Genomic DNA, 25,112 nt, shown 5'->3' with positions numbered 1-25,112 from the left:
ACACTGATCACAAGAGCTTGAAGTACTTCTTCACTCAAGAAGATTTGAACATGAGACAACGTAGGTGGTTAGAACTCATAAAGGACTACAACCTGGAGATCCACTACCACCCGGGGAAGGCAAATGTAGTTGCTGACGCCCTGAGCCGCAAGAGTTACTGTCATAGCCTGTCCATGGAAGCCATACCGTCAGAGTTATGTCAGGAGATGGGAGACCTACAACTCAAGATCATACCAAAGGGTTTGCTCAGTGAGTTGCGGATACAATATGATCTAGAAGATCGAATCCGCAGAGCCCAGCAGGACTGTCCTGAGATCGAAGAGGTCCACGAACGCATGGAAGGGGGAAAGTGCCCTGAGTTCCGAATTGATGACAGAGGGACATATTGGTGCAAAAATAGAATTTGTGTACCTAGTGACGAGGCCTTGCGTGAACAGATCTTGTCGGAGGCACATGACTCCAAGTATTGCATACACCCTGGTAGTACTGTACGCTGATCTGAAGAAGGTTTTCTGGTGGAAAGATATGAGAAAAGACATCGCTGGGCATGTTGCTCGATGCGACACATGCAATAGAGTTAAAGCCGAGCACCAAAGGCCAGCTGGGTTATTAAAACCACTAGATGTACCAGAGTGGAAATGGGAAGGCATATCCATGGACTTTATCGTGGGTTTACCCCGATCCCCGAAAGGCCACGACTCAATCTGGGTGATAGTTGACCGACTGACCAAGGTAGCACATTTCATACCAGTCAAGACAGTCTATCGTACCGAGTAACTGGCAGATCTATACGTGGACCACATTCTGAGACTCCATGGTGCACCTACCAGCATCATATCAGACCGAGGGCCACAATGGGTATCCAGGTTCTGGCAGAGTCTGCACAAGGCCATTGGCACCCGTCTAGACTACAGCACCGCATACCACCCGCAGACTGATGGGCAGACTGAGAGAGTGAATCAGATCCTTGAGGACATGCTCAGAGCTTGTGTACTGAAGTATGGGACAGATTGGGAGAAGAGTTTGTCTCATGCAGAGTTCTCCTACAACAACAGTTATCAGGCCAGCATCCAGATGTCACCTTTCGAAGCCCTATACGGAAGAAAGTGTAGAACCCCGCTGATGTGGTCACAGGTGGGAGAGAGAGCGTTCTTTGGCCTTGATAAGATTAAAGAGGCCGAAGAAGGAGTCACCCAGGTGCGAGAGAACTTGAGGATCGCTCAAAGTCGACAGAAAAGTTACGCTGACAATAGACGGAGAGATTTGGAGTTCTATGTCGGAGACCACGTCTACCTCAAGGTCTCACCACTCCGCGGCACCTTTAGATTCCATGTGAAAGGGAAGTTGGCACCACGGTTCGTGGGCCCCTACCGAATCAGCAAGAGAATTGGGAAGTTGGCTTACAGGTTGAAACTACCCGAAGAAATGTCGGGAGTGCACCCGGTCTTCCATGTCTCCCAGTTGCGTAAGTGTCTGAAATTGCCCGAGGAAGAGGTACCTATCGAGACACTAGACTTACAGGAGACCCTGGAATATCGAGAGTATCCAGTTCGGATCCTTGACCGAGCAACCAAGGAGACAAGGAGTTCCACCATTCCCATGTGCAAGGTACTGTGGAGCAACCACACAGAAAGAGAAGCCACTTGGGAGAAAGAGTCCGAGCTGCAGTTACGTTACCCCTACCTCTTCGAAAGGTACGTCACACCTTAAATCTCGGGACGAGATTCCAATGAGGGAGAAGGACTGTAACGACCCAAAAATTTTCACAAATTACCAAAAAGACCACCTGAAAATTTTTTCTAAAAATAACCTTTGTTTGGTGAATTCATACTAGGAAAATCCCTTGTAGACGCACAAGTAGAGCCTATTTAATTTTTGAGCATATGCATATTTAATTCGATATGTGATTTGGCTCTTATTGATTTTATGTGATGATTAATAAAATCGACAACCTTTATTTAAATAAAGATTTCTCTTCTAAAGCCATCTCATGGCTTGTACCCATGAGAACCCTAGACCCCTAGAGGGCCCCCTTCAAGGGTGAAAACAAGTTGGTAACTAATTTATGCAGATTAGGGAACCAAGGAGTGGATAAAAGACTTAGCAGAAAATGGAAATAAGAATTGGGCTAGAGCTGGAAAAATGAAAAGCAGTTTCTGGCCCGAGTGCAGCTCGCAGCCCAGCTCGCAGCTCCATCCGTGCGCACGGCCCAGCACGCGCACCCCACCCACGCTCGCGTTCGCCGCGGCCCAGCACCGCCCGCGCGGCCCAGCACCGCGCTCCACACCGCGCACGGCCCAACCGCAAGCCGAGCAGCCGGCCGCGCCCAGCAACCACCCCGCGCGGATGACAGGTGGCCCCCGCCTGTCATCTCCCACCTTTTTCCCCCTGCCTCCTCTGCTTTTCTTCCCCCCCAACACCCCCTGCCATGGTGACGCCACCAGCGCCCCGTTTTGACCGGACGAGCGCGATTGGGAGGCGCCAATGCGTTCGCAACCACCCCGCGACCCCAAGCCCTAACCTAGAGAGCGCAGGCACCCTACACGTGTCCCGATCGCGCCCCTGCCGTCCGCCGCGACGCCATGGATGGGGATGGCTATAAAAGCCGGCTTCCCAAGCCCTAGCGCGCCCCAACCACTCTGCCACCACACCGCGGCTCAGCCGCCACGCCCCGAGCGCTGCGAGCAAGGGAGGAGCAAGGGGGAGAAGGGGCGACCGCGCCGCCAGGGACGCCCAGGACGCCGGAGCGGAGGAGACCGCCGTCGCCATCTTCTTCCTCTTCTCCGCGACGGTTTCCCGGCTCGACACTGCGAACACCGGCACGGCCCCGACTGGCCACGGCAACGCCACCCGTCAGCATTGCCACCACCGATATGCCCGCGACCACCGGCTGCGCTCACCACCGAGTTCACGTGAACACCGCCACGGCCACCGTCACAAGTGCACCAAGGCTCCGCTTTTCGCTTCCTCGCGTCCATCTCACGTCCGCACACCGCACGTATCACACACTCGGGGTTGGGAGCACCCCCCGACCCAGCTTAGCCACCACGGGGCACATCGGACACGCCGGAGCACGGGCGCCACGAACACGCCCTGGCGCCCGCGTTGCACATTGGGGAAGGTCCAAGACGCCACCTTGAACGCCCTTCGCGCCTGCCCACACGCCGTTTTGCGCGAACACCACCGTGCACACGACTCGGCGCGCCGCGCGCGCCTAGATCGGCACGTCCGTGCCATGGACGCCATGAACACGGGCACCCACCGCACTCACCCCGTTGTGGCTTAGGAGCAACGTTGGAGAATCCCGAAACCCAGCAAACGAGTTCGCCACACCCTAGAACGCGCCGTGCGCGCACTTCTAACAAGGAGAGGGACACGGAATCGCCGAGGGCAGGGCACAACCGCGCGCCGCCATGGCTGGTCTCCACCGCGGCGCAAGGCACCCCGGTCTGCTACCATCTGCAGGTGGAGAGGGAGCCCTAACTGCACTTGGTGCACCGCGAACCGAAGGAAGAAAGAGAGAGGGTGGTCCGAGTCCACCTAGACAGACCGACGGTCCACCAGCCCCTGCCGTGGACCGCGAACGGCTGTGCACCGCACCAGCGCCCCGCTTCCTGGCCGACTGGGCCGAGCCCAGCGCCAAGCCGCGGCCCAGGAGCGCCATCAGCAGCGAGCAGGCCCCCGCCAGCAGGCCGTCCGGCCTGTCCCGCCAGCCCGCGACCGTCGCGTCCCCCCCTGGCCGCTGAGTTGGGCCGAAATGAGGCCCAAGCCACAGAACCAGGTCCCTGAATTCTTTTCCTTTTTCTTTTCCAAGACTAAAACTTGCATAAATCATTTAAACCCCTAAATGATTTCAGAAAAATACGAACCAAGTATCTAAATTCTTCTAAAAACGAGCTCTACGTCTTAGGCCTATTTCTGAGTGCATTTGGTTCTTTCGGTTCTTCTATTCAATTTTTGTGATATCTATAGGGGTCGCTTATCGCTACCATATGTCTCGTTTGACAGACCCGGAGGAGCCGACGACTGAGGAGTACGACCCCAACTACACTGAGGAGCTCGAGGACGACTTGCCAGGTGCCACGTCCCACCCAACCTCGTAGAATCATATTAGTCATGCCATGAATGTAGAGGCTAGCGCTTTACTTTTATGCAATAATCTGAGATAGGATGCATGGTAGAAATGCTTGTGAGCCGTTACCTTGTCGCAACCTACTACCCTTGCTTACCCGTAGTTAGGTTAGAAGCTTGCATCTTACTACTGGTACTCTACTCTGCATTATATCTGTGATGTGATGCTTGGTGGACAGTTGTTGGGTTGGTCAAGGCATGGAATGCCGATATCGGAATTTGGGGGAGATCTTGGCGTGTGTTTTGGGTGTGTGGTGAGGGTTGAGTCGATCGAGCAGGAACGTACGACGAGTCTTGGGACGAGTCTTGCCGGGAGATGCTACCTGGGCGTTTCCCAAGAGAGATGCCTGTGGCGGGCACATGTGACAGGGAGAGGTCCCGGAGTGGAGTGTCTTCGTGGGACGAAGCGCCGGGATGGGAGGTGCTGTTTAGCACGGGGTGACTGGGTGTTTCGATGAGCGGGGCATCAGCCGACCCCACGTGAAGTTGTCCTGTTCGGTCCCCCTAAGGACTCATGAGTTCTGGGAACCGGTTCGTAGGAATCCTTACACCCTCACTCGCCTTCATGGGAGGGGGACGGATGTACGGCCAGCTAGGGCAGTGCCACTACTACTAGGTTGTTAGCGGATAGTGTAGGGAGGTACGGGCATGGGACCCACACCCTCCTAAGACAGCGTAGTGACCCTGGGGGCCCGGTACTACGTCTCACAGTCTCAGCATGCCGGTGGTACTCCGGCATGGCCCCAGTTCTGAGTGGTAGGGTGGCATCGTGTTTAGTTGGAAGGCAGCCCGGTATCAGCCTAGACGATGTACAGCGTCGATGATGGTGATCTTGTGGGTGGTGTAAACCTCTGCAGAGTTTCTAGTTGATCGATCGATACATATGCCGCTCGCGGCTATGGACCTTTCCTATGTTTCCGCTTCACTTAACTAGAGAGAGGAGTCCTTTCTACCTTCCCCTGGGTTTGTGTTGGATCCGGCGATGGCCGCTGAGGCAAGGTACGAGCGGGAGTCGTCCTTGCCGCCTAGAGAGTGAGAGTGTGGTGAGATGTGTGTGCTGGGATGGGAGAATGTGAGAAAGGAGTTGGTTTAAAAGTTGACTTATTATTATAAAATTTGGACTTATTTCGCATAGGAAGCTACAGCCATATATTAGGTCTTTTGATTCATCCCCTTGCATTCCACCTACCACAAAGCTTCGCAAAAAGCATAGGGTGGGAGCCAGTGGCCAGTACAAATCATACTGATACTTTGGCAGCAGGTTCTGAGCCTGAGTACGACTACACGGGCGACGATTGGGAGGAGTAGATGTCTCATCCTACGCTCAAGTTTGGAGGATCCGGAGTTCGCGCCTTCGCTATCTACCCGATGCTGTTCCGTATGCTGTGTGTGAGTGTGATTCCGCCAAGTGGCGATGTAATAATGAGTAAACCCCTCTTGTACTCTCTTTTGTTCGTGTATGACTTGTATAACAGCTGAAATTCGGGTATTTCGAATTGACTCCTTCGCGCGTTAATTCGTTTTACAATTCGAATCTGAGGATTTCCCTTCGTGGAAATCTAGATCGCTTCATACCAAAACCCCACAAGTTGAGAGGAGGAACCAGTCCTGACATTGCCGATGCCAATAGATCTGTAGTGAGCCTAATCTGCTCATCTGAAGTCGGTGGATTGGTTGTCATCGGCGTAGATTGTGTATTGGTGACTCCCAACGTGCTTGGAGGAACGGTAGTCTGTATTCCCGCAGCGGCTGTAGCAGCTGGTGGAGCTGTGACCACCGGTGACCCTGGCTGGTGATAAGAGGGGCCCACATAATCTGGTGGCAATTGTCCTTCCTTGAAGGTTCTGGCCACGACATTGAAAACCGTATTGGATAGTACACCAGCTTGGTTGATCAAAGCACGGTTGATAGCACAATCAACCATCTCTTGAAGTTTGCCAAGATTGGCTTCAAAAGTAACCTGCCGAGGCGTCGGCAGTGCATCCTTCTAGATCACTTCGCCGCTCCTGTTAATACTGAAGGACCTCAGGCATTGCTGCTTGTAATCCTCCATGGCTTTAGCAATAGCTTGCTTCTGGTCATCCTTGAGATTGGCTTCCGTCACGGGGATGACGTTCTCTTGATCAAACTCAGAAGTCGACATGTTGATCTTGATCTTGAATCTGTCCCACCGGGCGTGCCAAAAGATGTGTTGATGCAAAAGCTGATCTGCAAACACAAAGGGCTAATACCCGATTTAAACGTTAAGGCGTGCCAACCGATTTGACCTTACTATCGGCAAAGGTGGTAACTCGAATACTTTGGTCCCGACAACAGCGATGCGCCCGGATGTCACGGCCAAGAGGTATTCACGCGGAACTTGAGAACACGTCGAGCTTAAGTCGACGAATTCCTAAGAACTCGTAGTGAAAAGGAAAAGTATGACGAAGTCGTCGAAAAAGTAGATGCTTGGAATATGAGTAAAAACGTGTGTTTGATTGATTGATTGATTCATAGATTACAAGGCCCTAGGGTCTACATTTATACCCTGCTCAAAGAGCTACAACCAGACACGACTAGAATTCGAATTCCAAATTTAAACAGAATCCGTGTACAAAACGATCTAAATAACTAAGGAAAACGTAAAACCATCCTCACGTGACAAACTAGAACATCCCCACAAGCCGATCGGCAACTTCCAGGTTCTCCCTCTGTATCATCGGCAGACTCCTTTGTCATAGCCATCGGCACAAACACATCATCACCTATGGATTTGGTCACGTTCAACCATCCTTCCATCGGTAACCATCTTCATCAGCAACTCACCCTGTAGATCAAGCACTGCCGTCTTATCTTGCCGACCTACACTTTACCAATCATGGACACGTGCCCAAAAACGGTGTCAACAGCTCGTAACTGGCTCGGCTCAGCTCGACTTGGCTCGTTATGATAACGAGCCGAGCCGAGCTAAGATTTTAGCTCGTTAGCTATAAGAGCCAACTCGCGAGCCAAACGAGCTACAATATTAGAGGAAAAAATCATCATAACTTATATTCATTTTATATTACTTCATGTCTTACACTTTATAAATAGTTGATATGTTAGCTCATATGAATATTTTGTTGAACTTAAAACTATTGCATATATTATTATTATTGTATTATCAATGTTTTAAATAGTGGGCTAATGTGTTTAGCGGTTTATGTCTAAAACAACTAATAGCGGAGCTAAATCGGGCTATAGCGGCCATATTGTACATAAACACAAATAGCAACACCCTGTCTTAAAAGGCTATAGCGGGATATAGTGATAGCTATAGTAGGAGATTTAAAACTATGTGTATTATTACTATTTTCAAGTTTTAGATAAATATAAATATCATATTTTATGTACTTTTTATACCTGGCTCGCGAGCTTAACGAGCCATATAACGAGCCAAGTCGAGCTAGCTCGTTGTCCTAACGAGCGAGAACGAGTCGAGCCAAGCTGGCTCATTATCCCGTCTTACTAGGCATACAAAAGTTATGCCACTACAAGCTATACTAGTGAACTAAGCTACGCAAGGCAAAGCTAGCAGCTTAGACTAACTATATTAATTTGTGAGAATATAAATAGAGAGGATGTGATCTTTATACCGCCATATAGGGAATGAACCAATCATCAAGATATGAACCAATCAATCACCGAGATTGCTAATCAATCATAATTGAGACACATGATTTTTCTTCCAAGGTTCACGTGTTTGCCGCCATGCTAGTCCTTGTTGTGTCGATCAACACTTTGTGGTTCGACAACTAAGAGGTGTAGCATGAACCTTGTCCTCACATAGGACATCGCAAGAACCTACCCACAAGTGAGGTAGCTCAATGACACGAGCAATTTACTAAAATTGCCTTTGGCGCTCCACCGGGAAAGACACAAAAACTCTTCACAATCACCGGGAGATAGCCATGAACAGTCACCAACTTATGTCAATGCTCCTCCTTTGCTCTAATCTAGGTGGCAGCAACCACCAAGAGTAACAAGAACTCTGCAACCACAACGATCTCCAAATGCCGCTAGATGCAATCACTCATGTAAATGCACATAGAATCACTCCCAATCTTACAAATATGGTAAATCTATGAAGAAAATGAGTGATCTAAGCAGACAACTGACACACACTGGTGGAGAGAAAGATGGTGGGGCAGCAATCTAGCAACACTGGCTAATGGAGTTGTAGATTGACAAGTGGCGCTTGGCAGAAGTGGGGAGGACCGAGATGTGGGTGTGGACAAGAAAAGACACAAGAAGCTCGCCTCGGACCATTTACTGAGATGAACCATCTGGTTCATTTTTGAGAAACGTTTAAGCCATGTCTGGTTAGAACGGGGATTAATTGGGATTGTAGCACAACCCCAATGCTAGAAACTACAAATAGTTTGTATACTCATTAATTTTTATAGACACTATATATAGAAACTATGATCCCAATAGATAGTTTCTATAGAATATTTTTATATCCAATCACATTCGTTCTCTCTCTAATCTTAGCCAATCATATCACTTTATGTTTTGTATTTTGTGTAGACATGGTTTCTAACTTAGACCCAGTTTTTATGATTTTTACTCTCTCTCTTCAATAACTACATTGTCACATCAGCAAAATACTTAGGTGACACTGCAATTAATGTCTATAAAAACCACGATGGTTTCTGCATTGGGAGTGCCCTTAGCCCATGCATCGATCCTGCTCTAATACATTCTTGGCAAAACCCACTCACCCCACCTAGAATCAAGCCATTCCTAGGAATCCCCACAGAAGTGAGGTTGACGGCCGCACTGCTAGGTCCTCACGATGGTGAATCCCTATTTGCCCAAAATGTTTTGAGGAACAGGGGGATCAAGGGGAATAAACCCTACATCGATCAAGTGAGGTCACCGGGATCCATTAATTCTCTTTCTAAATTAAATAATCTCTTGGATTAAAGCTTCTCTAACCCTACAATTGTTCGCTTGAGTTTGTCGGCCAAATCTACCGGTTATTCAGCAGTGTATTTCTCTCACAAGAAATCAGCCAATGATACTTTCTGTCATGGCTTATCAGCCAAAGCCTTTTTTAGATGTGAAAAAATTTTGGATTTCGCTACTGTAGCACTTTCGTTTGTTTGTGCCAAATATTGTCCAATTATAGACTAACTAGGGTCAAAAGATTCGTCTCGCAATTTACAGGCAAACTGTGTAATTAGTTTTTGTTTTCGTCTATATTTAGTGCTTCATGCATGTGCCACAAGATTCGATGTGATGGGGAATCTTGAAAACTTTTTGGATTTTGGTGGGAACTAAATAAGGCCTTGTTTAGATGCGAAAAGATTTTGGATTTTGCTACTGTAGTACTTTCGTTTGTTTATGGCAAATATTGTCCAATCATAGACTAACTAGGATCAAAAGATTCGTCTCGCGATTTACAGGTAAACTATGCAATTAGTTTTTATTTTCATCTATGTTTAATGCTTCATGTATGTGCCGAAACATTCGATGTAACAGGGAATCTTTAAAACTTTTTGGTTTTTGGGTGAACTAAACAAGGCCTAAATCAGCCGTTTATCTTGATTCAAAAAAAAAGAAGTGTTTATCTGATCCCTGACATTTTTTGGGCAAGATGCCGGGCATAATTGTTGGGGTGGCGGGTGGAGGCCTTGTTTACTTTAAAAAAATTTACAAAATAGGAATAGTAGCATTTTCGTTTGTATTTGACAAATATTGTCCAATTATAGACTAACTAGGCTCAAAAGATGTCTCGTCAATTCCGACCATACTGTGTAATTAGTTTTTATTTTCATCTATATTTAATACTCCATACATACGTCTAAAAATTCGATGTGACAGGAAATCTGAAAAATTTTGCAAAAATTTTGGAACTAAACAAGGCCTTGGATGCTCCGATGGTTCGGTGTATGTTGGTTTGGTATTCGGATTTTGTTGGGCCACCATGAGCCACGAGATCAAGCACGATTAAGGCGTTGTTTAGATACACTCAAAAATCTAAAACTTTACAAGATTTCTTATCACATCGAATTTTACGGCATATGCATGAAACAATAAATCTATACCTATCTATAAAAAGAAAAAAACAGTCTGCCTTTTTCTATTCGTTCCTCTCCCATCGCGATGAGACAGGGTCCACGGGAACTTCACCTGGTTTACATTGAACTCACGCAGCCCCTCGTCTCTGCGGCGTAGGCAGGAGGACAGCTCCCTGCGGTCGTGGTCTGTCAGGACTCAGGAGCAGCTGGGCCACCTGCAGCGCTGCTATGGTTTCGAAGCAGCGGCCGCCTTCGTCATGCTGTATTGTATGGTGGTGATTTTTTATAGTAGAAAGATCTTGCGTTGCGTTGCACCCAACAAAAACCACCACCAAACAAGGAAATTGAATTGGAAACCGTACTCTGCTGCAGGCTAACCTTATATACAACGAGACGAGACAATGAAGATGGAGTTCGACATGGTTGCGGATGAATCCGTTTATTTTACTTTTTCTATGTGAATAAAAAAGAAAATGGAAAATGACAAGAGTTGTGAGAGAGAAAAAATCTGTGTTGAATAAAACATAATTATAAAAAACATATTTTTTAAAATTGTGAAAATTTTAGTTTACCAGTCTATCAGGTATTAGGTTCTTTAAACTTTCAGTGTTCGTATAAGACTATGATTATAATTACCTAAAAAATATATGGACAACTTTCGTCCAACCAAACATCGTGTGCGTGCCTCTCAGGAGTCCAGGTTAATCATGTGCATGCCTCCTTTATGGGCCCAACCACCAAGACTCCGAGACAAGTTCACATCGGTAAAAAAGAAAAATCATAGTGTGTGTGCTCCTCCAGGTTACTCGTGTGTATATGCCTCCATGGGCCCAACTACCACCTGTGCACAGGACCAAGATTGGGAGTCCGAGATGAGTTCACATCGAGTTCCGATAGCACAGAGACATGTTTTATAAAAGCCACTGGTCTACTGTGGTCGTGGTAAACTCATTCGTGTATTTACAAGATGCATGTAAGTCAAGAACTCAAGATCACCAAACCTTTTGCTTGTTCGTAGGGTTCAAGATAAAAAATTGCAAACAAGTATAATATAAGCAACAAATGAATAGTAAAAATCAATCTCAAAATTTACATAGACTTTAGCTTCCTAATAAAGTGTATTGTTGGCTTCTTGTCTTTTCATGAACAATACACAAATTAATAGAAACTTATACAATCTATGTAAAATCAAAATCAAATCTAGAAATTATAATTTAAAAGTTTATTAGGCTCCTTTCAACGAGAAAGTATAAGGTGACATTGCGCGTGAAATAAAAAATCCTAAAAAGTCTAAGATCATGTATATAAACTATATATGGACAGTCTACTTCAAAGTTAGTTTTAAAAGTTTAAAAATTGTCAAATTTAATACAAAGGATAAAATACAAATAAATATAACAAAATACTCATTTTCCACAAACGTCTATTTGCTCCTGTAGCAATGCACGGACATATTTTGCTAGTATAGATAAAAAAGATAACTAATTGCACAGTTTATTTGTAAATCATGAGACGAATCTTTTAAGCCTAGTTGCTCCATGATTGGATAATGTTTGTCAAATAAAAACAAAAGTGCTACAGTATCAAAATCTAAAAAAAATTTTGATCTAAACAAGGCCTAACAGCCCAAGGTGCCGAAACAAACTGCTGAGAGTGAGACGGCTGACGTGCCACGCTCGGATCTCACAAGCTGCTGCGGCAACGAGTCCCTTCTAATAAAAACGTCTCCGTGTTCTACCGCATCCGGAGACCGAGCGCGACCCCACCTCCCGGATCTCATCTTCGTCGACCTCCCTCCCTCCCGATCCCGCCTCCCCGCCGCCGGGCGCCGGCGCCTACCCCTCCGCCACTGCTGCCGTCTCCCCCACCGAGGTCTTGTCTCCGGCGAGCGAGCCGGAGCCCGCGGCGGCGACGATGTACGGGTGGGAGATGCTGTCGTTCAACATACACGATGGGTTCCTGGAGGCCATCGTGCGGGGCAACCGCTCGGGTCTCCTCACCGCCGCCGACTACAACAATCTCTGCCAGTGCGAGACCCTCGACGACATTAAGATGCACCTCACCGCTACCGAGTACGGGCCCTACCTCCAGAACGGTGAGATCCTCCTCAGGCCTCCTTGGGGTTTCGTTTGGGGTGGGGTGGGGAAGCTACCGTGCCGTGCGGCAGCTTCTCAGCCCGCGCTGGTATGCTAGGGTGTGCGATTCGCGATCTGGCCGGCGCGAATTGTGATCCCGGTTGGGGGTTTCGGGCTAGTGCTACTAGCATGGCTCATTCTCGCGCTAGAATGCTTCGCATTTGTTGTGACATTTTTTCCCCAATTCGCTGATCTCGGCAGGGAAGCAATCCAGATCACTTGCTGGTTATTTGAACTTTTGAACTACTCACGTAACACTAGGTCCTGTATAGCGAGACCAGCAGTCGGTCATTCAACAGATTGTTTGTGGAATCTTAGGTATACCATATCCATACTCACGAATTCTGTATTGATATGTTGTGTACATGTGAGCATACGAAGTTCCGATAAATTCCTGCAGATTAGATTACTCCTTCTGTAATGACTGTAAAAACACTATTTGACCTGCCTAAAGGAATTCGGCACTTAGGGGAATTAATTCCATGAATCCAGCACATTTTGGGTCAATTGCATCAGCGAAACCTGTTTAGCCGTTATGTTTCAGTCCTGCCTGGCAATAAAGTTCAACAATCTTCATCCCTTCACACTTGCTGTCCATATTGTTTTACGGATTTTGCAAATTACATTTTCATCTGTTTCTAGAAATTCATTTTACTGGGCTTCATATACTGTGTATAGAGGTTGTGCTACGTTCTTGCTTAGGGCTCTTTATCTGTATCATAAGTCTGTCTCTGTCACACCAGAATGTTAACATGTATAACTTATCTCTACCATGGTGATGTCGAATGTGTAAATTTTCAATACTGTACTATACTAAGGTATGTTGCACTCTATACAGTTTATTTGAACAACAATGTAATGAATTCTGCCTATTCACAAAGTTTTGTGTTGAGTAAACTTAATGTTGGCAATTGTTTTCATGAAAGTATTTTCACTGTATGCTTGCTCAATGCATTTTGAGACAACTGTACTGCAAACTTATTTTGGATGAATCGCAGAACCTTCACCCTTGCACACAACGACGATTGTGGAGAAGTGCACTCTTAAACTGGTCGATGAGTACAAGCACATGCTGTGCCAGGCCACTGAACCACTATCTACGTTCTTGCAGTATATAACGTAAGTGATGGAGTGTTGTTTTGATCCTTTCTTTTTTTTTTTATTGAAAATTGGAGCCGTTCTTCATATACTTCATTGATGCATACTAACATTTTCAGCTCTATTGCAGTAGTTTGATTCTAACAGAATGTTGTTTTTCACAGTTATGGCCACATGATTGACAATGTTGTCCTTATTGTAACTGGGACACTACATGAGAGAGATGTTAATGAACTTTTGGAGAAATGCCACCCATTGGGCATGTTTGACAGGTACTAGTGCACTGTAGTCTTTTTTTTCCTTTTTTTTGTCAATTGAGATGTGCGAAAAACACCAAATACTAATCATTATGTCTTGCTGATCAACAGCATTGCATCACTTGCTGTTGCTCAAAACATGCGTGAGCTTTATAGACTGGTTCTAGTCGATACACCACTGGCCCCTTACTTCTCAGAGTGCATTACATCTGAGGTAAACACTGCAGCTGATTATTTGTGCATTACATCTGTGCTCTAACAAATATCAACTCATCTTTGTTCTTACTTTTCTTGACAGCTAACATTGCCTTCGTAATGAGAACTGTTGGCCTTTTGTAGGATTTGGATGACATGAATATTGAGATTATGAGGAACACTCTCTACAAAGCATATCTTGAGGACTTCTACAAATTTTGCCAGGTAAGTAGTACTCGAGATGGTGGCTTTGATGATATTTTTCACAATAATCTTAATTGTTCTGTTGATAATTCGTTTATTCTCTAATTTCTAAATGACTATTTTGGTACAGAAACTAGGTGGTGCAACAGCTGAGATCATGTGTGATCTCCTTTCATTTGAAGCTGACAGAAGAGCTGTTAACATTACTATAAATAGGTAAAGACTGTTCGATTTTGCATTTCGAACTTCACATCTTCCAGCTTGTTGCATGCAAACTTGCCTTAAATGCTGTCCTAATTTCTATGTTATGTTTTGCAGTATTGGTACTGAGTTGACAAGAGATGACCGCAGGAAGCTGTACTCCAACTTTGGTTTATTGTGGGTTTTCTTTTAAAGAAACACTATCGGTATTTTTTCCGTTAATTAAGATGTCCAGTTTTCTCATGTGAGTTCAATTTTGTTTTGATGTCCTTCAGGTACCCATATGGTCACGAAGAACTGGCCGTTTGTGAAGATGTTGACCAGGTATGTCTCTAATTACGTTTGATGCATCATTCATTATAACACACCCTGCAATAATGTTTAATTCACGTCTTTTGATCTTTCGCGCTTGTTAGGGTTACCTTTTCCTTTTTGATGCCATATTATGGATTTTTCTTTACAACATGTTGTAGTTTTGTTTAAGATGTTACATTGTAGACTTCCTCACTTGAAAGTTAATGTCCTTCTATGGCCTGTTTGGATAAGAATATTTCTTTGGCAGTGTACTAGTAACATATATACATTGCTTTATGACAAATGTCATGCCTGTAGTGTAGGCCTCTAGCTCTCAACATGGACTGCATTTGCACTGGATGCCTGTGTAAATTGTAATTATATCTTTCATTTTGCTTGTTTGTCATGTAGGTTCGTGGTGCAATGGAGAAGTACCCACCATACCAGTCTATATTTTCCAGGATTTCATACGGAGAAAGCCAGATGTTGGATAAGGCATTTTATGAGGAGGAAGTCAAGAGGCTATGCTTGTCCTTTGAGCAGCAGGTATATATGTATATATATATTTTGCTTTGCTATGTTATAGCCTTATAGGAATCACTTCATGCTATCACAATTGTACTCCAGTAAATTCAAAACTATTCACTATTCATGGTGCTATCTTCTGACACATCTTGTATGGGCCTTGTAGTTCCACTATGCTGTGTTCTTTGCTTACATCAGGCTCCGTGAGCAAGAGATCAGAAACCTGATGTGGATCTCTGAATGTGTCGCTCAGAACCAGAAGTCCCGGGTCCATGACAGTGTGGTGTTCATCTTCTGAGAACCCCCACCGCTATATATGTACAAAATGCCTGCTTTGATGCTGGCACAATTGCTTGCCTATTATAAACCTGGGACTTATTATTATGCCCATTCCCTCTTGTTAGATGCCGACGAAAAAAAAGGGCAGACCTGGAGTCGATGTATTATTTGTTTTGTAGTCAAATAAAGGTGTGATTGTCTGGTACACAGAATAAAATCTTGTCTATTCTTTAGAATAAGTGAAATTTTGTGTATTTTGGGACAGACCTTCATTGTCAATGTGCAGTATGCTGTTAATCTTGTGTCGTTGCCTCTCTGCTTTGATATATGCTCCAGATGGTATTCTTAGTGTTGCAATGCAGCAGGATGTTTTGAAGCTAGTAGAGTAGTAGTATTGTTTATCTAGTTCTCGTCGGATTTCTCAACTAATAATGGGTGATAGACGCTTTGGTTGTCTGTGCAGTGGATGTGAGAAGCAGGTTTCTATATCTTTTTTCGTTTATGTTTCAGTTCTGGCGGTAGTCTGCGTTCATGTTTCAGTTCTGGCTGTAGTCTGTATTGGGCCTATTGGGCTGTGCTGCTGCAGTAGTTGCAAATAGAAGATGAACGACACAGACACACTGGGGCGCATGGATCTGAAATCTACCTGCTAAAGAACCCATTAGGTTCAATTTTGTGCCCAGATGCCCACTCAAGTCATGGGTACTCAATGTATCACTTGTACGTGCAACACAGCTAACCATCTAAGAGCAACTTCGCAACTTCGATAGATATGGTATTCATGTTATCTAGTCTATTTTTATATTTTCAAAGCAAAAATTAAAGTTCAATAGGTGTGCTATCTAGTTTGCTAAAATAGCAAGTTTGCTATTTCTAAACTTTCGTTTGTCATATATAGCATGTCGTACTCACTGCTATCCTATACAAAGGCTGTTGTAGAACTTTATGTTTTAAGTGAGTTTTTTATTTTATACAATGGCTAAATCTTGTAATTTAGAATATAGTTTTACCTAGTCTCTTGGAGATGTAAACACTTGTATTAAATACCACAAATGCATTTTTGGTTGCGTAGGCATAAGCATCCTTCATACATACCTTCGCTGCCGTCCGATCCCGCTCTGCACGTACCGTCCGTGTTTTAGGGAGACACGCCTCCCTCTCCACTCATGCCCCCAGCCTAGTCTTCTCTCTCTCCCAAAATTATATTTTATGATTTTTCTGTATTTAACTATGATTTTTTAAATATTTAGCCGAAATAAATAAAAAAGACAAAGACAAAATCTGTATAGTAAAAACTTTATACTAAAGCATACCATATTATATGTTCATTGTGTAGATCTATTTATGTGGAGTCCCACAAAATTAAATTTTCTATTTTATTATTTTCTATGATTTACTATGTTTTTTAAAAGATTCAGCCGAAATAATTAAAAATAAAAAGATAAAATCATCGTCACTATAGCAAAACCACTATTTACTGTAGCAAAACCACCTTCGAAACTGCTTCAGGGAGGTAAAATGCACGGTTTGAAAAGTTAAGGGAGGTGGTTTGCCTGGATTTGGAGTTGAGAGAGGAAAAGCGGACTTTCATAAAAGTTGGGGGAGGAAAAGTAGACTTTTTCCTTGTTGATATGGGATAAGCATATGCACGACTAGATGGATCAATGTAGTTGAGAAATTTAGGGTACCGTAAGTACATATGAGATGTTCTACTATGGTGGACCGGATTTAAAAAGTTCATAGGTTTATAGGTTTGGGTACTACACCTTCAAACCCATACCCGCCAACCCACGATGTAGCTTTTTTTATATTAACAAACCCATGGGTAGAGACATTGATCCATATTCTTATCTAATGGTAAAAGTCCATCGGGTTTTGAGTTTTGGTACCCATTGCTATCTCTCCGCACAACACAAAAGCTGATGTGGTAGTCTTGATAACAGTGTCATAAAATTCACCATTGAGACTAGCCTTAAAACACGTCTTTGCCCCCCTTAAAACATGTCATTTTATATCCATAATACGCTTGGAAAACTAAGATGTACACGCTGCATGGGCACAAATTGTGTGTCAAGTCCACGTTTCTGGAATCTACACCAAAACAAACACTAATGGTTGAGCCACTTTTTAGGAATGGTGGAAACTTAGAAACCTTGTTATTTTGTTATGATTATCCAGTACATGGAACTTACCTCCTTGGAATATACTTACCTCAATCTAAAGATATCTAAGCTTGTACCGCATGGTTCGAGGCAAGAAAAGCAAAAGCACCAATGACCTAGCCACCAATCAGTATCTCAAAAGGTTTTATAAAGCAACTCTTTCTTAGCTTATATAACTGCACTATACCAAACGTACGCTCATAGGCTCAACTATTAGTACTAGTGTAGGAACTCCGATTGGTTTCTCATAGGTTGGATCCAATAGTAAATAGACTTTATGGGTAAGGAGAATGAAGTTAGCAAAGCCAACCAGAGAGAGTTCTTCTTGATAGGAAGATCGAGATAAGGGCTTATTGATAGGAATAGAGAAGCACAAGAGGAGAACGGGTAGTTGGATAGTTATAGGTAGTTAAGTTTGGTATTATTCTTATGGGCAAATGGTCCTAGAATCTCTCTTTCCTTCTCTAAACTATAGCTTTATGAAACTAGAATATGAATAAATATAGAAATATAAAAATAAATAAGAATATTAAATAACCATGTATTAGTAAGGATAGGCTTTTGTGAGTAGTAGTTCTTGGCATTAGTAAGCTAGCTTCATTAGACTATCTATGATAGGAAATTGGAATGGACTTATCATTTCTACCGCCTGGGATGGGGGCCTTAGCAACTGATCCCAAGCAGACACAGCTAGTGGAGGGAGCTCCATTGGGCATCATTAGAGCTTGACAACTATATCTATGATGATGGCAGTTATATAGCAGCACCAGCTGCCAGAGTAGAGCAACAACAGGTTGCTGGTGATCAGCAGCAGGAGGAGGATAACAAAGCAAAGAAGAGTAGCAAAAACAACAACCGTTATGGTGGGTCATCGATGTACAACTACTAGATCAACACCAACAATAGCAACATGACAAAGGGGTAGTGTCCTACTGCTAGCTCCAGCCATAGGAGGCGAAGGTGCTGCTACAAACTGCCCCATCTCATCGATGTCCCACGTGTGAATTCTATAGCTTTGCATTAGTGTCTGTGATCTAAGTAGAGACAAAAACAATGTAGAAACTAAGATGCAAGGATGAACTTGATGATATGCCTATGGTACATGGTGTGTGTGTGTGTGTATGGATTATGTGTCCAACAAACTTTTCTAGATCTTACTCCAGAACAAATGCTAAAATGGTGGAGCCACTTTTTAGGAATGTCAGAATTCCTTCCATTGATCATCTAGTAAACGCATCAAACAATCAACTTGGTATGTTTTGCAAAAATTATACCAAAGTTAAACATAGTGCTTGTTACCATTTGAATCAAACAACAAAGGTTTGATGGATGATGGTATTATCAAATCTGCCTAGGATGGGGGCCTCAGCCACTAATCCCATGCATCTGCAACTAGTGGTGGGAATGAACGGTGTAGCAGGTGAGCTCTAGTGGGCATTATCAGAGCTTGACAACTACATCAACGACGATGACAATAATGCAGCAGCACCTGCCATTGGAGTAGAGCAACAGTAGGTTGCTGGTGATCAACAGCTAGAGGATAACAAAGCAAAGAAAAGCAGCAAAAATAACAACAACAACAACAACAACAACAATGGTGGGTCGTCGATGTACACCTACCGGATCAACACCAACAATAGTCATGGGGCATAGGAGTAGTGTCTCACTGCCAGCTCCAGCCACAGGAAGAAAAGGTGTTGCTGCAAACTCCCCCATCTGATCGGTGTCCCTTATGTGAAGAAAAGTGATATTCTATAGCTTCACATTAGTGTCTATGATCTAAGTAGAGATAGGAAGATGGTAGAAACTAAGATGCAAGGATGAACTTGATGATATGTCTACCATACACGGTGCATGTGGATTGTGTGTCCAACAAACTTTTCTAGATCCTACTCTAGAACAAATGCTAAAATGGTTGAGCCACTTTTTAGGAACGTGAAAATTTCTTCCCATGGTCATCCAGTACATGCATCAAACAATCAACATGGTATATTTTTCAAAAATAAGACCAAAGTTGAACATAGTGCATGTTACCATTTGAATCAAATAATAATGGTTTTTATGGATGATGGTATTATCAAATTCTAACTGGGATGGGGGCCTCAGCAAGCGATCCTATGCAAATGTAGCTAGTGGAGGGAATGAATGATTTAGGAGGCGAGCTCTAGTGGGCATCATTAGAGCTTGACAACTACATCAACGATGATGGAGGTTATGCAGCAGCACCAGCCGCCAGGGTAGAGCAGCAGTAGGTTGCTGGTGATCAGCAATCAAAGGATAACAAAGGGAAGGAGAGCAGCAAAAACAACAACAACAATGATTGTGAGTCATCGGTGTATAGCTACTATCAACACCAACAATAGCGATAGGGCAGATTAATGTGTCCCACTACCAGCTCCAACCATAGGAAGCAAAGTTTTTCTCTACAAACTCCTCCATTTGATTGATGTCCCATGTGTGAAGAAAAGTGATGTCATGTAGCTTTGTTTTAGTGTATGTGATCTAAGTAGAGACAAGGCGAGCATCAAAACTAAGATGAAAGAATGAACTTGATGATATGCCTAAGGTACATTTCAGGAATTGTGTCTCTAGCACACTTTTCTAGATCATACTCAACAAATGCTAAAATGGTTGAGGCACTTTTCAGGAATGTCAGAATTTCATCCCATGATCATCTAGCATATGCATCAAACAATCAACCTATTATGCTATGCAAAAATAAGACCAAAGTTGAACATAGTCCATGTTACCATTTCATTCAAATAACAAAGGTTTTTATGGATGCTACCTGGGATGGGGACCTCAACAACTGATCCCATGGAGATGTAGCTAGTCGTGGGAATGAATGATGTAGCAAGTGAGCTCTAGTGGGTGTCACTAGAGCATGATAACTACATCAACAATAATGGTAGTTATGCAGCAGCACCAACAACGGTGATCGGCAAAAGGGGTAGTGTCCCACTACTAGCTCTAGCCAAAGGAGTTGAAGGTGCTGCTACAAACTCCCCGATCTAATCGATGTCCCATGTGTGAAGAAAAGTGATGTTCTATTGCTTTGCATTAGTGTTTGTGATCTAAGTAGAGACATGAATAGTTTAGAAACTAAGATGCAAGGGTGAACTTGATGATATGCCTATGGTACATGTTGGGCATTCTTAACGTCACTACCAAAAGTAGACTTAGTTTTCTATTTTTGATAACGGCGCCAAAAATGCCAAACCTATCCCTCATGCCACTTAAGCCAAGTTGTCATCCCCAGCATGACATGAGAGACGCGGTATTGAAATATGCAATTGCTCTTCTAAATAAATAATAAATGAGATCTGCAAACGCACAGATTAATACCGATGTAGCATTTTAACTAGGAAGTATTCCAGATATCGTTATTTATATTTTTATCACTGCGAAGGGATTTCTAATCATCAATGTTGATTATGGAATGGAATATAGAATTGAGTATCTATCATTGCATGTATAATTGAGAGCATTTATCTATCTCTTTCATACAGGGATAAATGTCACATAAAATATAGATAAAGTATGAATGGTGACAAAGATAATTAATCTGATCAGCATAACTAGCCACATATAAATATGATAAGCACCTCAACAGATATTCTAGTAAGACATTAGCATGGAATTAGGATGAACTAAAAGAATATTTCCTAAGTTATTCTTAACTATAAAGTCTAGCATATCATAGTTAGTGCAATTATACTTGGCAATCATTGCGAGAAAGGACTACGCCCATGCATAGTGATATTATCAAGGAAGATGAGAAACATAGCAATCACTCCCCTGTAATAATGTTGCTCTGCCTGCCCTATACACGAGAGGGGGACTATATAAGAATCAATGGAGCTGTCACTGCCACGAACTACCCCGCGATCCGGTATATAGGGTACAATCGCAGATAAATACGGTATAGGCACCACGCCTACACAATACTTATCATTTACCCACTGTACACATGGATAAACGCTATACCATCCTAAACATGTATATAATTCTAATCTAACTAAGCCAAGCATATAACTATGATAAACTAAGAACGATATAATTGCAAATATAAACAAGTAGAGCAAAGTCATAATCAATATATTGAAGTAGAACAAAGTCATATTCATAATATTGAAGGACAATGATGAACAACTGAAGAACAGTAGAGGAATTACCAAGAATCCTCTTGACAGATCCGGAAACCAATCGAAGATTGACTCCTTCTAGTTCTAATCCTATGTAGCTATGCTAAACTAGAGATCTATTGATGTGGTGGCTCTAGGGCTTGATCAGAGACTTCTTCTCCCGAGATGGATAAATGAATTAGGGTTTCAGATGCTCTCTCCTCCAGGGGCCAGGGGGTCTGCTTATATAGTCCTTCCAAATGAATATGGACCGTCGGATCAAACCGACATTAATCGCACGGTTTTCCTTAATCCCTTAGGTCGGTGGAGCATGATCCGCGAGATTAATTCTGATTGGCCCTCAGGCCAGGGCGGGCGCCCTGCCCCCGGGTCCGCTCGGCCTCCCGCTCGTTCCCGTGGCTTCTGGACTCTTCTAGATGTTGGAATAATTGCGGTGCACGTTAATATCTCTATGTAAACCCGACGTGTGGGCCTTTTTTCCATAATTCCTGATAACCCCCTGCAGAAATAGACAAACACCAAAACTCGTGGAATTCTGTCAGATAAAACCCTAAGTCTAGATGTCGGTTGCATTTGGATCCTTTTCTCTATTTATTTGATGATTAAATTTGATACTTAAGGACCGTCAACAGTACACAATGCGTGTGTGGATTGTGTGTCCAACACACTTTTCTATTCTAGAATAAAAGCTAAACTTGTTGAGCCAATTTGCAGGAATGTTAGGATTTCTTCAATTGATCATCCATTACATGTTTCAAACAATCAACCTTGTATGTTTTGCGAAAATAAGACCCATGTTGAACATAGTGCATGTTACCATTTGAATAAAATAACAAAGGTTTTCATGGATGATGATATTGTCAAATTTTCCCTTGGACTGGAGCCTCAGCAAGTGATCCCATACATACACAGCTGGTGGTGGGAATGAACGGTGTAGCTAGTGAGCTCTAGTGGGCATCATCAGAGCTTGGCAACTACATCAACAATGATGGCAGTTATGTAGCAGCACTAGCCACTAGAGTAGAGCAGCAATAGGTTGTTGGTGATCTACAGTAGGAGGCTAACAAAGCAAAGGAGAGCAGAAAAACAACAATAATGATTGCCCATGAGACATCTTGCTCTAGGCGGTGAAGCCTAAATTAAGAGCACTTCACTCTGATACCAATTGAAAGGATCAAGATGCCCAAGAGGGAGGGTGAATTGGACTTCTCTACAAATTTAAGCAACCTATAAGCCTCATATTCAACCCTTGTGCCTATGTGTGTTCTAGAGAGCTACCCGATAAAATGTTATATGCTAATTTTGCTACCTCTTGGTTACCCCTTAGTTTCTTCGCTTGGCTTGGGTGTGGTTGATGGCCTAAAGGCTGAGAAATAGGTAGTGCTAATAGTCATCGGATTCAGGGACGAAGCCAGAAAAAAATTTAGGATGGGCTGAACAAAAGTTCTACATCAACTTAGCTCTACTATTACTCCTTGTAAATATAGATTAATGATGAAATTCACAAAGTATATCTAAAAAATAAAGTGTTCAGCCCACTCTATCTTATAAATTTGTGTCTAAAATTAGAAGGAGAGCACTAAAAATTCCACTGGACCAGTAGCGGTAGGGGGGTTGGAGCCCCCCTAGCCCCACTGCTGGCTTCGTCGCTGATCGGATTTGGAGGATTGATGTGCAGGCTTGCAATGCATTTATCTTAAACTTACAACAAGTACATACAATAGTTCACACATGTAGGATTAATCATTTACTATAGGGCTTGGAATTTATTTGATTTAAGGTTAGGGTCAAGCCCAATTAATAATACAACAAAAATAGTTAGCTCATTCATTTTTTTTTTGACGTGAAACAAGGGTATATTAATTAGCAGCAGGAAGCTGCGATAATGTTCGCCACGAACGCACTGACATGTTTGCTGCTAATTTTTTAAAAAATATATATATATTTCTTCCTCAACTATTCAAAGGTATTTCCAAGGTCCTCGGAGATACTACTAAGAAGATGGAAGCGTTATTCCAGCCTTGAACACGTTCAATAACAAGTGACAGGTGAAAGTACAAGACGCCCAAACGAACAAGGCAAAAGAATACGCACACCTAGTACTTCTTTAGTAGAATTTCCGTATATAAATAAAATGATAAAACCTACTGTAGAATACCAATTCGTACCCTATACGTACGGTGGAATGATAAATGGACGGAATCTAATCTTGACTGGGAGAAACAAGGCAAGTCAGAATTGCTTACCAGGAACAGGCCGACCAGAAACTCAACCTGACCGGCAGTTTGGGAAGTTTTCATGGGAAAGACCGAAAGAGGGAAGACGGAGTACGTACTAATAATGGTGTAATGCATGCTCCTACGTTATCCTTTCCTGTTCGTCAGCGCTTAACTACTTGCACCTGTGAGGCGCGAAAACAAAAACTTGACGACGACGATAAGCTGATGATCAACTTTTCATGTCGGGACAAAGTCAAATTCAGAGGTGAAAAAGGCCTCGATTCCTTGTACGTTCAGGGTTACAAGTCGCTCATCGTGACGTAAAACATTTTTGTGACGTAGACGGCACTGCTTTTACTTTTTGTTCTTCTGTTATTACCGAAGAGATGAAGACCGGCCGTAATATTATAGGTGCGCCTACCTAGTAGCTGCTAGGCGCATACTACATGCATGCACGTGTGGCGCCACCGACCGGGGTTCTATATATAATCTAAACCTTGTGCGGTTCGACTGTGACACGAAGAAGAATATCACGTTATGTTTGTACCCAGATTTGGTCAACTTCGTGCTCTAACCCAGAAGGCCACAACAGACCACGATTTACATTACATCAACCATCTTATACTCTTGACGACGACACGGGAAAATTCTTCGTGGCACCGTAACCGCAAATAATAAAATGTATAAGATGAAATAATTATTTATATCCTCGTTTCATTTATTTGAATGTCATGCCAAGAATTTGAATGTCTTGCCAAAACTTGCTGCCGGATGAGGACCGAGTTGACGAAGACCACATGCAAAGCAAAAATGCATGCATGCAGGCGCGCGCGTGCGCGATCGAGGATGACGAACCGTACCACATCCCACCAAACGTGCCGCGGACAGAAAGGAGAGAAAGCGTCAAACTCCGATGACCAAAGCAGTCACGTCTCCAGCGCCGAGATTAACGAACTAATCAATCGCTTAATAATACAAATTATACTAATGACGTTCGTTACCTTGCCGTGTTTTTTGCACTTGTTCAGGCATCTTCCCTTTCTTTTTTTTTTTAACTCAACAAGCAGCAGCGTGGTTACAGCTAAGAGTAGCTTATAAGTCAGCTTTTGACATTTTCGGGTACTATAGATAGGACCACACGGCACGGTTCATCTAATCTAACTGCCTATATATATAGACAGACAAGAGAGCCTGCAGGCTGCATATGCACAAAAGAGCAAAGC

At 43.5% G+C, this 25,112-nt stretch overlaps 1 protein-coding gene across 1 annotated transcript; it reads left to right on the top strand.

The window, feature by feature from the left end:
* On the top strand, positions 11,861-15,665 carry LOC8078231 (probable V-type proton ATPase subunit d). The gene is made up of 10 exons (XM_002458013.2): positions 11,861-12,270; positions 13,309-13,429; positions 13,573-13,680; positions 13,777-13,879; positions 14,005-14,085; positions 14,195-14,280; positions 14,383-14,442; positions 14,541-14,589; positions 14,971-15,105; positions 15,251-15,665. Exons 1-10 carry the CDS (start codon positions 12,090-12,092, stop codon positions 15,380-15,382), a joined length of 1,056 nt encoding a protein of 351 aa, XP_002458058.1. The 5' UTR covers positions 11,861-12,089; the 3' UTR covers positions 15,383-15,665.

Source organism: Sorghum bicolor, chromosome 3, assembly GCF_000003195.3.
Source record: "Sorghum bicolor cultivar BTx623 chromosome 3, Sorghum_bicolor_NCBIv3, whole genome shotgun sequence".
Lineage (NCBI taxonomy): Eukaryota > Viridiplantae > Streptophyta > Magnoliopsida > Poales > Poaceae > Sorghum > Sorghum bicolor.
The sequence above is the reverse complement of the archived record's forward strand: the minus strand, read 5'-3'. Positions and strand labels throughout refer to the sequence as shown.